Source organism: Triturus cristatus, chromosome 10 (genome assembly GCF_964204655.1).
Source record: "Triturus cristatus chromosome 10, aTriCri1.1, whole genome shotgun sequence".
Taxonomy (NCBI): Eukaryota; Metazoa; Chordata; class Amphibia; order Caudata; family Salamandridae; genus Triturus; species Triturus cristatus.
Window position 1 is genome coordinate 1,034,056,393 of NC_140593.1, and position 16,041 is coordinate 1,034,072,433.

The window sequence follows — 16,041 nt, forward strand, 5'->3', positions numbered from 1 at the left end:
GGATGCAGAATGAACAAGCAAATAAGATGTCCAATTGCAACTGCAAATATGCCAAGATTCAATTCCTTTTAAACCTTTGTCCATGGATTGAGGTAATGATTTATGGCTAAAACCCTTGGACAATTGATCAATTTAATTTAAGGCAACAATCCCATTGTCACAATTTGTATGCCTCTAACAATTGCAATATCCCTTCACAAAGAATATACTGAATATATATTTAAATACACATTTGCAATACATCCAGGCATACATTTAATTTAGGCTAGATGTTTAGAGATACTTCATTCCAATTAAACCCAGGTGATTAAAAGATTCCCTTATGATTACTAAGTCCAGCTAATTTTGGAGCGATAATCTTTTTCATATTATTGAAGCTTAACTAATTCCAAATATCAAGAATGTAAAGTGCACAGATGCTCACTGTAAGTTAAAGAAACACTTTTTTAGTTTTTTATTCTGCTTCATTTTTGCAGTGTTGCACGTGAGGACCACACCTGCGTCAAGACAAAAAGTGAGGATCCAATGACCATCTTTTTTACAAGTGGGACAACTGGCTTGCCAAAAATGGCTCAACATACTCATTGCAGCTATGGGATTGGACATGTTGTCACTGGAAGGTAAGCAACAGGACTTTAATTGAAATTGCATTGGTAATCTTGTGATTAAACAGTCAATACTTTTTCCTGCCCTGTCAGGATTTAACGAATATTTTTTTTGCATCATTGAATTAATATAACTAAGGGCCTGATTATGATGTCAGTTGACCGACATCGCCACGGATTCGGAATTGACAGATCTCCAGTCGGCAGTCCGGAAACCGCAATTAGGTGCGGTCGCAAACTTCCATTTTACAGTGGAAGCTTGTGTGGCGGTCCAAAACTGCCCGCAGCACAAGCTCCGATTGCACAATGGACTGTGCCAGCCACACGATGCAGGGCTGTGAAGGGGCCATAACTGGAGGGCAGTGGAGAAGAGGGCCCTGCTAAGGACCCCTAAAGTCGCTTTCCAACAGACTTTTCATGTCGAAAGGCCGACATGGAAGGGCTGTCGGAAACCGACATCATAATGCAGACGGCAGAGACACCGTCCTTAAGGGATTATGAGCTGTTCCCGACTGCCCATCGGAACCGAGTCGGTTTTCCCGGGAGGTTTATACTCCGACCGCTGACATTGTAATTCAGCAGTCGGAGTGTAAACAGTCAATACTTTTTCCTGCCCTATCAGGAGCTAACAATTTTTTTTTTTAGCATCATTGAACTAACACAACTAAGGGCCTGATTATAATGTTGGTCGATTTGCTTCCGAATGACATCGCTGCAGATGTGGAATCGACCAACCTCTGGTCGGCAGTCCCAGAACAGCAATTAGGATGCGACCATTTTACAGTGGGAGTTTGTGCGGCGGTCCGAAACTGCCTGCAGCACAAACTCCAATTGTACAATGGAAGTTTTTGCACTTCCCTGCACCGTGTAGCAGGCACTTCACTGTACAGAGATGTGAAGGGGGGGTACTATAGGTGCCCCCCAAGGCCATAACCGGAGGGCAGGGTAAAAGGGGATCCTTCTAGGGGCCCCCAAAGTGACTTTCTGACAGCATTTCATGTTGAAAGGCCGACATGGAAAGGCTGTCGGAAACCAAAATCATAATCCCGACTGTGAAGATGCCGTCCTTAAGGGCTTATGAGCGAGTTGGTTTTCCTGGGCGGTTTACACTCCGACCACCGACATTCTAATTCGGCAGTCAGAGTGTAAACTTTTCATGTCGGTCAGAAAGCCTCCAACCAGCGGTCAGAGGTTTTTCGACCGACATCGAAATGAGACCCTTAGCCATGTTATATGTTAACCTGGCTTCCTTATGTCCACTAACGTATGGAAGGATTTCTTCTGTGTTTATACTTATAGATAGTGTTAGCTCTATTCTCAGTGCAAATTTGGGGACCATAAATCATTATCTGATGAATCGAAATCCACAAATGGGGCTAATTATCAAAAAAATACATTTAGATAACACAATGCTCTTTAGGCTCTATGAGGAAGGCGGAGAGTGGTTACGTTTTGATAACAATAACGATTTAATAGATTTACAGATTTGAAATCATAAAATTGATGTCGATCAAGAATAGATAAATTAATGCATTTGTAAGTATGAAGTTCAAATCAAAGTCATATAAATAGAGGACAAGTTAGTATAAAGTTGTCTCAAAGGAAAAGTTTAAGTATATTAGTTCTCCCATTAAAAGAGCACCTTACTCTTCTGAAAGTTGACTCAAAAGGTTCTGGAAAGGTTCTGAGCTCTCATTTATATTTCATTAGTTTAAATTAAAAAATTCTAACATTTACTAAGTTAAAGCATAACAATACAATGTGGGGCTCATTAATTACTCAGGATACTACACAATGCAGCTCCTCTAAGCATCCTTCAAACTTAGTTATCTGCAATCTAACTGAATACATTGTACCAGCCAGTACTCTGCAAGTGTACTGTTGTGACTCATTAAAATATTCTGCAGAAATCAGGTAAACCAAAACATTTTACATGAGAAAACAAACAAAGTAACATTGTGTTGGTTAATTGTACTTAATCTTCTCCTATAAAAAAAAATATACACGTTTCTTAAACAAGATGGCAACCAGAATTTAGCCATTTAAAATACAAGACTATATTACCTATGATCAATCTAAACGTGGAAAATATACCGCATTTCGGTGTTTACATGTTAATATTGATAAACTGCAAATCATTTAATATAGAAAAATCCCTTTCAACAGTGCTAAAGGAAGTACATGCACATCAAATGTGAGAGACTCAACAAAGGAGTTGGAACCAGTGGACTATGGCTAGCACCCTAAGGCTGATAATAAATAAATGTGTTTATTAATTTCACAAGTTAAGTGCAGACCTCTCTAATTTTTAAAGGAACATGATGTGAAGTTAGAAACGAGGTAGGTTGAGCCTGCTAGTCGAGTAGCAGTCCATTGGGAAGGAGTATCTATGGTTAACAAGCTGTGAGCTATGATATTAAGTAGACAAGTAGATTTACAGATTGTAATATGTTATTTAGTACCACTGTTGAGTGTGGAGACGGGCCATGACTCATGAGAGGCGAAGGCGAAGCCTTGAGTAAGTCATGATGACCCTGCCCTCCCTCAGCACTGGTAATAAACAATGTATTATACTCTGTTCGTCTGCAGCCATGGTTTATTCCACTTTATTTTTCATCTATTTGGTATTTCACCAAAACTAAGATGCAAGGGGTTCAATTTGAGCAGTATGATGAAATTACATTGAAGTGAACTTGTGACTGTTAGGAGGATTGTTCCCTGTGTAAAGTAATTCTTGCACACAATTTGTGAGTTTGCACTGTGTGAATGAGTGTTGATTATGACAGTTGCTCAAAACATGTTATTGAGCCACATTTATTTTCACTGCCATGGCGTATATTATATTTTATGCATAACTATAAATTTCCCCCAAGAAAGTGTCCTGCAGCTAAGCTTCTTCCTGTGAAGTTTTGGGCTGATTTATCATTCATGAAAAAGTGGACAGGGTCCCAAAACACGCTTTCCCCATGCAATTTTCCATGGAAAAAATTAACAGCGATACCGCAAAAAGAGCTGAAATTACATCAAATTTGACAGACAGCTAGATCTAGATACAGAAAACGTGCTTTTTGTGATCTGGAGTAAATCCGTTTTGTGTTTTTTTTATTTTTTAATTAAGGTCTAACATTGATGTATATTTCACGCTAGGAAGGATCCATGGAACGGACGGATCCAAAGATAAGATCTGATTGGCTGCCACAACATCAACAAAGATGTTGCAGCAGACATTTTAGTTCTGGGGGGCTCAGTCTCCTGTCCTGACAAAATACACATAGAGAGGCAGGGTAAGGATATCCTGACCTTGTTTAGCAGTACCATGGATCGGCGAAGGATCAACAGTAAAATTGGAAGGAAAAAAAGGGCATGCTTCTTCCATTCTCAAATAAAAGCCCCCTGGGGCAGGCTATGGTGGTCGATGCTTAGTTCATTTTATGGGGAAGGGGTCATGCAGCTGCCTATTGTACCTATATGATCGCCAACCCTGGGGCTGATGCCAGTTTTATAAGGCTTCTGGCAATGAGCCCCCCATAATGCCCTGTAAGGGCTATTTTCATAAATATGTTCATCCTTGTGGTGCCCAAGAACGGGCAGGGCATAACAAAGCATGTTTAAATGTTGTGGAGGTGCAGGGAGTACAACATCTCCCAGGAACTTTTAAAAATAAGTTGCAGTAAGTCTCCTTAGTCACTGAATGCTTGACCCTCTCCTTGGTCATTGAATATATGAACCCAGGAGAGCTTACCATATTTCTTAGAGCACTCATGGTTGGAGCTGTGTGCTCCTCTGCTGGATTGCAGGGACCCCTTGTGGTTGGGCTTTTGGCTATAATTAGTAGCATTTTTGTTCTTTTGAACAAAAATGCTTTACTTTGAAGACAGCAATTATTATTTATCATTGCTGTATATGTACATGGAAAGACATTGTATTATAGTTTTTGATAAATTATTGTAGTGATTTCTTGACAAAGCCAATAGTTCTGCTTTATATAGGTTAATGTGCTGATCCTTTGCTAAAGCCAATAGGCCAGCCTTTTATATACTGATATTCTGACCCTTTGAGAAAACCAGTAGGTCTCCTTACTTAAAATACCAGCCTCTACATGTTTACTTTATGTTAAAAAAACCAACTCAGAACGTCACTAAAAAAAAACAAATGCTAAACTGACGTTATAGTTAGGTATGGTAATAACAACTTAGTGTACATTAGAAAACCTTAGAAATTCTCTGCAAAAAAACAGAGGTTAAGGGGACTTTATAGTAAGGTGAAAATGTAAGTTAAAACTAAACATTTTAAACTAAAAGAATTACTGAAATTCAGAAGTTACACTGATATGAAGTAACTAAAACTTATGCCCTAAAGTAACCACAACTCAAGCTCTCGCCATATGCTGCTAGTAACCTTAAATATTACATCACTCATAACATGTTCAATGACTGCATTAATAGCATCCCTAATGACATCTGAAATTACATGACTGATATCACTACTGTGCATGGCTAGCATGCGAGTCATAGTTACTATAGGGCATGAGTTCGAGTTATGTGACATAAATATAACTGGTGAATTCCAGTGATTTGGTCAGTTAAAAACATTTTTTGGGAGCTCAAAAGATTAGGGAATCTATCCCGCCATCTTGTCCTGTTCCCCAGATACTCATATTTAGAAAAATGGGTGGACCTCTAGCTATGAATTTGAATGTGTTTAATAATTTCTGGTTTGTGCTTTCATCAACTGCCTTGTTTCTTGGTCTCTTAACAGGTACTGGTTGGATTTGACTCCTTCAGACGTTTTGTGGTGTATGTCAGACACAGGCTGGGCAAAGAGCGCTTGGAATAATGTATTTGCACCTTGGATTCAAGGATCATGTGTCTTTGTACACAGAATGCAACATTTTGACGGCCCAACAGTCCTAAATGTAAGGCGGAGTATAGAAAAGTGTGATTTATCAAAAATAGGCATTTGAAAAATGCTGTTTGTGGCAAAACAGATGTAACAGAATTTCTGTTAAATGAGTACAAATTGTTTGTTGTAAATGCTGTAAAGCAGCAAAAAGCATTTTCACACATAGTATGAAAATACAGCACCATAAGGAGAAGAAAATCACCAGCCAATTGAAATGCAGATATATATATACATCTGAATTTTCTTTTAGAGTGTAATATGTTATCTGGAGATGAGGCTAAGTGTGGTAAATGGGGGTTGACCATGCAAACGCCTGCTTTATGTTTGGGGGATTACATTATCTTCTTGGTGTTATAATTTCAGGTACAAAGTCATTTTTAGGTTCCTAGTAAGTACATTCCAGCCCAAATCCAATTATTTAAAAAAATGTTAAAAAGGTAATGATTGTTTGTTGTCTAGTTATTAGGCTAGAAAAAGTATTAAAGAAAATATACAACTTCAAATTTTAAAATATTTCAAAAATGTAAACGTAAAATAATGATTATATATCCTTGGCTTGATTCTAACCAATGTCCAACCCCTAGAAAATAAATAGTGCATATGTATAAGAGGAAGTCATAGAGCCAAATTCAATTGCCAGCCAGAGCAGATGATTAAATATTCAGCATCACTGGTATACTGGCATACCTGTGTCTGTACAAAATGAAAAATTGATGAGTAATAATATGGTCAAAGTAGCAAAGGCTAGATCTGCCTGCCAGTCACCGCTGGTTCTCTCCAGCCAGGCATTCATTTTGTTCAGACTTGGTTGTCTCAATACATTTCATCACAGGGGCATAGATATTCATGTGAAAGCACAGTAGTGGTACTGTTGACTCGTTTTCAAGCAGATATTTAGACCTCATTCATGCTAAAGAGTAGTTTAAAGAAAAATACAGATGTTTATGGTTTAAAAAAAGGTACAATGCACTGTGTGAATTCCTGGAAGAGGATCTTGATTGAAAAGCAAGCAGTCTATGACACTACAGCTTCCACTCATGTAAGACACCAGCATGTTTGCTATTATATCAAGACCATGTTCCCTTGATAACAAGTTAAGCTTCTAGATTATTTAGCTATAATAAACTCGAGGAAAATGTGAACATGGTAGTTTGTAAACAGCTGGGTGCAAAAATCACTTATGAGGCTAAGTAATAGAATATGAAATTGAGAGTAAATGAGCTCCCTCAGTAAGCATCATATCAAAAATAACTTGAGGTTAATGACTTTTTGATTGAGTCTATAGCAGCAGGAAGAATAGTATGTGAGTAAAAGAAAGATGATTATGGGCCTGAATTAATGCAAATTGTCTGCCAGAAAATGTTCTTTTGAACAAAGAAATAAACATTATTGTTGAGTAGGTGCCTGTTAGTATATACACTCAATTAAAAAAGGGATATACAATTAAAAAAAATATATTAAGAACAAAAAATATGCTAGTTTGCCATTGAATGTGCAATTCAGTAATGTGATACACACACTCAAAATGTTTGTGTGTGTAAAAAGGTGGTAACAATGCTGACTAAATTTTAGATTTATATATGACAGAGCCTTAATGGTAGTCTATTTTGACCAATTATAGCATTTTGATCTTTGTGGTGGTGTGAAAACTACTACTATCATTGACTTATTGATATAGAGAACATTTTGTTTAGCAATTATATTAATTGAGGGACTTCATATCAGGCATGCCCCTGAGCTAGATAATATAACAAATGATATTTTGAGAGAAGACCCATCATGGACCAGAATAGTACTACCACCATATATATGGTGATGCCACCATATTTGCTGTATCAATAGCCATTCCAGTTATTGGCAAGGCTTGGACCTCAGACCATACATACCAGAGGAGATATAAAGGGCCTAGCAATCAATAGATTAATATTACTGCTTTTCATAAAGTTAAATATATTAGTAAGATAAGATTAATCCTACAGGAAGTATAGCAATGAGTTAGTGAGATGATCATTCTCCCTGAACGCGCTATGTTCAGGCCTTAAGTGAGCACATTCCACTAATATTCTGTTTCTTTGTGGATTTCTGGGTTGTCTTTAACCTAGTTGACCAGTAGATTTTGTGGGTTAATAAGAAGGCCTGTTAATTGAGAACAAAGTGCTAAATCTCATCAAGGTTGTTAACAAAGGCTGCTAGACACAGGTTTCTGCTGAGTAATAACGGTCAGATCACAGCCTGTAATCCAGTAAGGAATCAGTTAAAACACCTCAATTATTTAATACCTAGTTTGTCTTAAATAGGTAAGATTGATTGAAATGAATGAATACAGAAGTCCTAGTAATAATAGATTCATTGAAGGTAAATGGTGTCAGAGTTCTGGTGTTTGGTGGATATTTGGTTAAAGACATTAAGAGGCTTATCATACATCCTAGGGTGTTGGTAAGGACGTATTGCACCCTATACATACTAATATCACAGAATTCTCTATTTAGCCGGTGTGACAGTTCCTATCTATTCCGAGTTTTGGTGCTCAGAGCAGGGTATACCATGCGGACTGTGAGTTTTGGCCACCCATTACGACAGTATACCCATTTTACCTGGGAAACTACAACCTGGGTAAATTAACTATTGTGTTTTTTCCTCACAATCTGTAATCCTGATTGGCACGGAAACTCCTGTTTCCACAGGGATGGGGATTAGTGCAATATTCCCCAGAATGTATCCCCAATAATGGTTGATAAATGTTATTTAACAGTTTGTGGCGCAATATATACATCTTTCTATAGTTACAACAATAGTAAGATAAGCATTTAAATATTCTACAGAAGAAGCATATTTCTAAACGTTTTGAATAGCTGCTTAAATGCTAAAATTAAGTAAGACCCCTGCAAGTCAATTATCAAATTAATTAAAATAGCCTATGACAAATTCAGAAGCCAATTATGTCTTCAAATTACCAGATCAGAGTTAGATTGAAGAGGAAGATTCAAACCAGTAGTTGCAGAATTATTTATGAGATTTGAAGATATTGAGCATATCAATGAGGAATTCTAAAAGTCCACCTGGCATAAAGAAGCCAAACTAATCGTACCCTTGCACCAACAGCAGAGAGTGTTAAAAATCTAGGTCTCCTTCGAGGACGTAGTTGACCTCATCGCAAAGCCTTTTTCTTCTCAAAGATGACACCTCTTTCATTTTTTTTAACCAGTGTATCCAATTTGGTCCCATCTGATACCATTACTGGTATTGACAGCTTAAATATTCAGCATTCTCAGTTCACATCACAATCCTGCTTTGTTTTAACAGCTGAGACAGTGCATGTTTGGCATAACTAAGATACAATCAACATTGCTGCCTCCTAGGCTAATTGTTGCACTGGCATTGTTTTGGCTAAGGTCAAAGTAGCGTCTTAGGGTCGTTAAAAGGTCCAGTCCCTACCGAGTTCGCATTCGTCGTGTAACCTGCATCTGTTAAGCAGTGCAATGTCATCGTTTTTTTTTCTAGTTCACTGCCCACAAAGGCCAAAAGTATTACGCCCCACAACCAGGGAAATTGAGGATTTCTCATCCCTGCTTTGGCCTCCATGTGCACCTATGTGCCCTTATATGCAGCCCATTTTTATAATTCTGATATCCACTTGGCTACGCTATACCCACCCATCATTTTTCAACTGATTGAGGTTTGCTGCATCACAGGCATGAGGGGTAGGTTGTTAAACCTGCTAGTTGCTTGCTTGTTTCAAGGATGTGAAAAGAGACCCCTTAAGCTGGCCTCCTGCGTCCAACCCACTTGTCTGTCTGTGGCTATTTTGAGTAATCTCTCCCCAGTACATATCTACACCAGAGCAATCCCAGACCATGAGGAAATAGTTTTAATTCATATCACTCCACTTAGGGCCTTGTGATGAGGAACTTGGGTAGAACATATTGGTTTACCAGGGAATTATGTCAGTTCTAACAAAAAACTAAATATATATTTTATCATCTTAAAAGCGATTCGGCCTTGGTCATCATTTATCGGTTTGTCAATATTGTTTGTTCATTTCTCCCTTAACCTGCCCTGTCCTTCCCTCATAGAAATCTCTCAACAGTATGAGCCACCTCTTCCACCACCTCCCAATCCGTCCCCTATCCCTTTCAACAGGAAGCCCAGTGAATGAGGTATGTGTCCAATTGAGGGGATGTCTCCATCAGTACCTGAGGTCCTCTGAGAGTCTCTGTAGTAGCTGAACCCTGCTTCCAGAATTAAGGAGGATTTCCATTAGTTTACTCTTCTTGGGAGTGTCAACACCCTCTCATGTGCTAATCTCTGCAGAATCTTCCAGCCACTGTGTCGCTCACTGTAACGGGATTGCCAGATAGTACATCAAATAGTCTGCAACACTTGGTCCACTGGAGCATAGTTGAGGCTACTATTTGTCTCTCTGAACTCTAAACTAGGCATGGCTAACTCACAAGATACTGATCTTGGGATTTGCACTGGTGCATCAGCGCCATGTATGTCTTTGAAGGTGCATGTCACCCTATGCAATTGATTGGCTTTTCCTCTGTTGTACAGGCATAAACCAGGACCACTGGACGCATCACTGGGAGTACCTTCTTTATAGCACTAAACTGAGCTTTTTGATGGCCCTTAGGGTTCCTCACTGTTCAGGTTAGGCAAAAGGCCTTTTGACCTCCCATCGCCAAACAGTTACAGTTATAGTTTCATTGTTACTCCTGATGTTTTAGTGCACAGGAAATTAGGTGCTTACTCTCATAAAATAGAAATTCTAAGTAATTATGCTGGTGCAGATTATGTAGACGCTGGAGGATAGGTATAAATTAGTGTTTTTAGATCTTCAGTATGCCTAATTTAGCAGGCTTGTACGCATATGCGTTTATTCTTGTGATTTTGTGGTCGTAGTAGATTATTTTTAGTTTGCATTTTTGTTGGCTCAAGATTAGCTTTAACCCTTAGACATTCAGTATGCCTGTTTCACATATCCATTCCGAAATGTCTCTGAAAGTTGGCTCTGCACTGGAGCCTCAGGTCAATTGAATCTAGTACAACTTAAACTTATTTCATTGAGTGATTGTCTGAAGTATACATTGTGAGACACTTGGCCAGAGGTGGGATTCGTAGAACTTCATGTTAGGGGAGCACTTTGGCAAGAGTGGGATTTTTTGACAGATACATCTTTTATTGAACAGAGAGCTCACTTAAACATTGGTACATTATAGCTAGAGGGGAGCAGCTCTTCGATAAAAATTCTTGAATTCTGAGCTATTCATTTTCTCTGTATGGCTTTCTTTCTTTTGGTTCAAAGCTATTGTACATTTTGATGGTTGTGGATTGCAGACAGAGGAGTGGGCTTCAAGAATTTTTTCAGAGATGTTTTCAGCTCTGAATGAAGAGGTAAGGTGGGTGCAGCCCATTTAGCAGTTTCAGTGAATGTAAGAAAATCGTTTATTGTTCTGTTAATTAAAACTTTAAGAGGGTTTGCAGAATCATGGCCAACAATTACAAACATAATGTAAGTTACATCCTTGAGCTTCATTGAGTGAGTGCAGTGAATGTAAGATCTGGCATTCACCAGCCATGAGCGGGAGCTCTACCAGCAGGGTCTAACAGAGTCACTTGGACTCATCTGTAAATCAGAAGTGTTCATTGTATCTCTCCGTGGAGTTCCCTCAAAGGTAATCTCTGTGGGGCACCTTAAGTCATATTGGCCTTTTCCAGTATATTGTGCCTTTCCATCATACTCAAGAAAGATAAGGAATATCAGACATCACATTGTTTGGTCACATGAATTACTCCAGATTGGGCCAGGAGCATGGCTCACCAGACTTCGAGGTATGGGGCTATACCCTCCATGGAAGCGCTACCTCCATTTCCAGCTCCACAAGATCCCATGTGTATGGCAGCCTAGAAGATGACCTTAGAGGCTTACCTTCTGCTTGCAAAAGTGGTGGAAGGGATTCAGGCAAAATTTGGATATTCTGAAAGACAGAGAATGGTGCATACAACAAGACGTGATCCAGTTTACCCCTTTCCCAGCAAATGGCAGTCTTTTTTTTTTTTGTGGGTAAAAAAGCTTTATTGTGCAGAGAAAAAGGGTACAAGCACGGGCCTACAACCTCCTGGGCCGGCCGCTAGTATTCAGAGATGTTCAAGCAGTTAAAAAAACAATGACTGGCCCACAGGGGCTCCGCTAAATTACAGGAGATCAGACTGCACATAAGGGACGTCAGGATACACCCTTTTTAACAAAAAAAAAAAATTAAATAAAAAAACAAAAAGCAAGGCGAGAAACATTGAAAGGGCGTCTAACCACAGCAGAGGAACTCCACACCCGACCACCATAGGGTGGTCAATAAAAAGGGGGTCTGAGAGGGAGGGGGGGGGCCACGGGAAAACCAAACCTATACACAGATGAACAAATTAAGCAAGGAACCCTCAAGGATCAGGGGGACAAGACAACCTCAGACGCATCCACCAGGGGGGGAGAACAGATAGTCCCTCGATACACATTCCACTGACCCCAGATTCTACACCATGCCCCCGGTTTACCACGAGCCACATACACCGTCTTCTCCCTGAACATGCACCAGTCCATGTTCTCCTTCCATACGGACACGGTGGGAGGCCGTTGGGAACCCCAAAGCTGCGCAATATCTCTCTTTGCAATCATGTTCCCAAGGGCCGCCCACCGAGCCTGGGCCGCATTATAGTCATTGGGCTCCCACACATTCAGAACACATCGGCGCACCTCCGGCAGCAGAGCGACCCCAGTGACTCGTTTCATAACATCATGCACCTGGCGCCAATATTCCGCCACCTCGCGGCACTCCCAGAGGATGTGGAGAAAGGTGGCACTGAGCCCGCAGCCACGCTTACAGAGCCCGTCGTCAGAAAACCCCATCGAGACCAAACGGGGACCCGTCACATAAACACGATGGAGAATCTTAAGCTGGACCAGACGGAGACGGGCCGGGATGGCAACCTCCTTAGGGGATGACAGCGCAGACTGCTAGTCCTCGTCATCCAACTCAACCCCATCCCCCGTCCACGCCTCCCGAAGACGCACCAAGAGATCAGCCCGATTATTTATTAGTTTTTTATAAATCAGAGAGATAGTACTGTCGGGCACGTGTCCGTCGAGTATACGGTCCTCGAGAGGCGAAGCAACAGGGACCGTGGTCCCCTCCCCAAAGACAGAGAGTAGGGCGTGCCGAACCTGGGCATAGCGGAAGAACTCCCTTTCACTAAGCTCGTACTCGCTCTGAAGCGCCGCGAAGGATTTAACCGCGCCTTTAACCCATAGGTCCCCCACTCTGCTAATGCCGATCGTATCCCAGTGCTCAAAGCCTTTCGTTGTCCAGAGGCTTCCCAAGCGCTCTGAGGCGAACAAAGGAGTAGCACACGTTAAACGCTCACTCCAGCCCACAGCTACATTCGCCGCCTTCCACACACGTACCGCAATCCTAGTAGGGCCCGTGAGGGTCCTCCCGGCAGATCGAGAGTAAAGCGCTCTGTTATAGTTACCGCCGGGAAGCAGGAATTTATCCATCTCATATGCCGGGTTCGAACCAGGAGCGTACGTAGCATGGTTAATGGCAGACAGCTGGGAGGCCCAATAGTACCTTCTAATGTCAGGAAGCGCGATGCCCCCGTCATACCAGGGAAGAGTCAGCTTTGCCAAAGCGATACGCGCCCGACCGTCCCAAACCAGTCTCCTCTGCAAACTCTCCACTTCCCTAAAGTAGGCCGCCGGAATGATATCGAAGGAGTTCTGGAGTGCGTAAAGAAATCTGGGGAGGGACATCATTTTAAACAGTGCTGCGCGACCGAGTGGAGACAAGGGCAACTTACACCACCGAGCCGTATCCACCCTCAAACGCCGGAGGGGAGACAGGAGATTCTGCTCGTAGCGGACCGCCGGATCCAACGAAACGTACACCCCCAAGTATTTAAAGCCGGATTGAGATGTTTGAATCGGAAGCCAAGGCGGTAAGAGAGGAAGGCCACCGGAGATAGGATACACGCAAGATTTGGACCAGTTAATTATCAACCCCGAATTCCTCCCGAAGGAAGTAAGGATATCAAAAAGCACATTGAGCGACTTCCGCGGCGAGGTGCGGTACAAAAGAATGTCGTCCGCGTACAACGAGACCCGATCCTCGAAGCCCGGGGCCCACCGGATCCCTCTGATCGAGGGCTCCCAGCGGAGCCAGGCAGCGAGCGGTTCCAAGGCGAGAGCAAAGAGCAGAGGGGACAACGGACACCCCTGCCTAGTACCCCTCCCGAGAGCGAAAGGCCGAGAAACCCGCCCATTGACAACAACCTGAGCCATTGGTCCAGCATAGAGGAGCTTAACCCAACTAATAAATCCCTCCCCAAAGCCAAACTTCGCCAAGACGGCCCAAAGGAATGGCCACTCGATGGTATCAAAGGCCATCGTGGCGTCTAAGGAAACCAATATGGCCGGTTCAGAGAGGTACTCCGCCCTAGCGAGGACGCCGTGTAGACGCCGCAAGTTGAGAGCGGTATTCCGATGAGGGATAAAGCCGCATTGATCCGGATGTATCAAATCACATATAACTCTCAGCAAGCGATTAGCGAGGACCTTGGCGAGGATTTTCGGTTCGGCATTTAGTAGGGAAATAGGCCTATATGAGGCACAGCGGTCTCGTGGCTTACCGTCCTTGGGAATCACAACTATAGTAGCCAGACGCTGGTCGTCGGGGAGGGAACCCCGCTCGAGCGACTCCAGAAACATACGACGGAGGAAGGGCGTGATTTTATCCGGGCGTAGTTTATACAGTTCAATCGGCAGTCCGTTGGGGCCCATAGCCTTGCCCGAGCGAAGGGAACGAATCGCGGTAGCAATCTCGTCGACAGACAGTGAGGCCTCCATCTGCTCACGGTCCTCGACGGATAAGCCGGGCAAGGCAATATCCCGCAGCAAGAGACGAGAGTCATCCTCATCTCTATCAGACACCGGGGAGTACACCGCCCGGAGGTGGTCCGCAAAACACTCCACAATCTCACCAGGGTCAGTCACACACACTCCATCCAAACTCCGAAGCTCCGGGACCACACGATTCACCCTCTCCTTCTTATCCAACCAAGCAATCAGTTTACCCGCCTTGTCCCCGGCATCATACAACCTACCCTGCTGCTCCCTATACATGGTCTTGGCAGCGTCCATAACAAGAGACTTATATTCAAACTGCTTCAAGCTGAGGGCATGAAGCCCATCCTGAGTGACACCCGTCTCCAAAGCTGCCTCCAGCCCCGATATTTCGATTTCCAGCTTCACCACCGCCTCATTCTTGACCTTCTTAGCCTCCACTATCTGGGATAGGGCATGCCCGCGGAGCACTGCTTTGAAGGCTTCCCACAGGGACACTGAGGACAACACCGACCCCTCATTCTCGAGAAAATACTGATCAATCGACTTAACCAGGCTATCACGAATCTTGGGATCTCGTAAGTACCAAGGGTTAATAGGGGCGATCCGCCCAGCGGACCGCGTCCCGGTGTCGAAAAGCAACCACAGTGGGGAATGATCAGAGATACCCCGGGCCAGGTGCTTAACCTCTCGAATCCGGGCAGTCTGGGCCGCGGGCATAAGAAAATAATCCAATCTGGAGAGACTCCCATGGGCCCCAGAGTGAAATGTGTACTGACACTGTGTCGGATGCATTAACCTCCAACAATCCACCAGACCGAAGGTATCCAAGAGCCCGCTGAGCCACACCTGGGCAGCAGGGAGGGCCCTGGGCGGGTGGCGATCCAGATCACCCGAAACAACCGAATTAAAATCCCCACCCATAAGCAAAAGACTGTCAGGAAGCTCAAGCAGCATACGACCCAAGTCTGAGAAAGTGGAGTTCTGGAGGCCCGGGGGAACATAAACCGAAACCAAGGAAAGGGACTGTCCCTCCCACCTCCCAGTCAGGGCCGCATAGCGCCCTCTATCGTCTAGGACAACCCTGGTGATCTCTAGCGGAAGTGAAGATCGTAGGAGAATGCCCACCCCTCTAGAGCCGGTGGTGAAACCGGAATGGGCCACAAGTCGGTAGCCCCCCCTGTTCATGGCATGACAAACATTACCAACCAAATGCATCTCCTGTAAGAATACCACATCAGGAGTCAAACGACGCATATATTGCAGCACAACCCCCCGTTTGATACGATCCCCCAATCCGTTGACGTTCCAAGACATCAATCTCAACCCGTCCCCCCCATCCCCCCCAGTAGATCAAGGGTCCCCCAGCAAATAGCGCGACACCTGAAACTGAAACAGAGCCAATACCTCGCCTTGAAAACAAAAAACACAAATCCAAACAACCCCTCCCACCCACCAACCCCCCCCCAAATTCAACTCCCCCCACCCTGCACCCCTGCGGTCCAAAAAACCACCCCAACTTGCAGTGTGCCTGTCGCCCTACAAACCCCATTCTACGAAAAGACCCCGGAGGAGGAGAGGGACCCGTCCCTGCCCGCCCCCAACACAGATCATAATTAAACAAAATGTACAAAAGAAGTA

At 43.1% G+C, this 16,041-nt stretch overlaps 1 protein-coding gene across 3 annotated transcripts in view; it reads left to right on the top strand.

The window, feature by feature from the left end:
- LOC146796482 (acyl-coenzyme A synthetase ACSM3, mitochondrial-like) overlaps positions 1-16,041 on the top strand; it is a 441,567-nt gene that overhangs the window by 204,476 nt on the left and 221,050 nt on the right. For all 3 annotated transcript variants that reach the window (XM_085629083.1, XM_085629084.1, XM_085629082.1), the window contains 2 exons: positions 477-620; positions 5,364-5,520. In XM_085629083.1, coding sequence (XP_085485209.1) covers positions 477-620; positions 5,364-5,520 — 301 coding nt within the window. The remainder of the gene's footprint in view (positions 1-476; positions 621-5,363; positions 5,521-16,041) is intronic.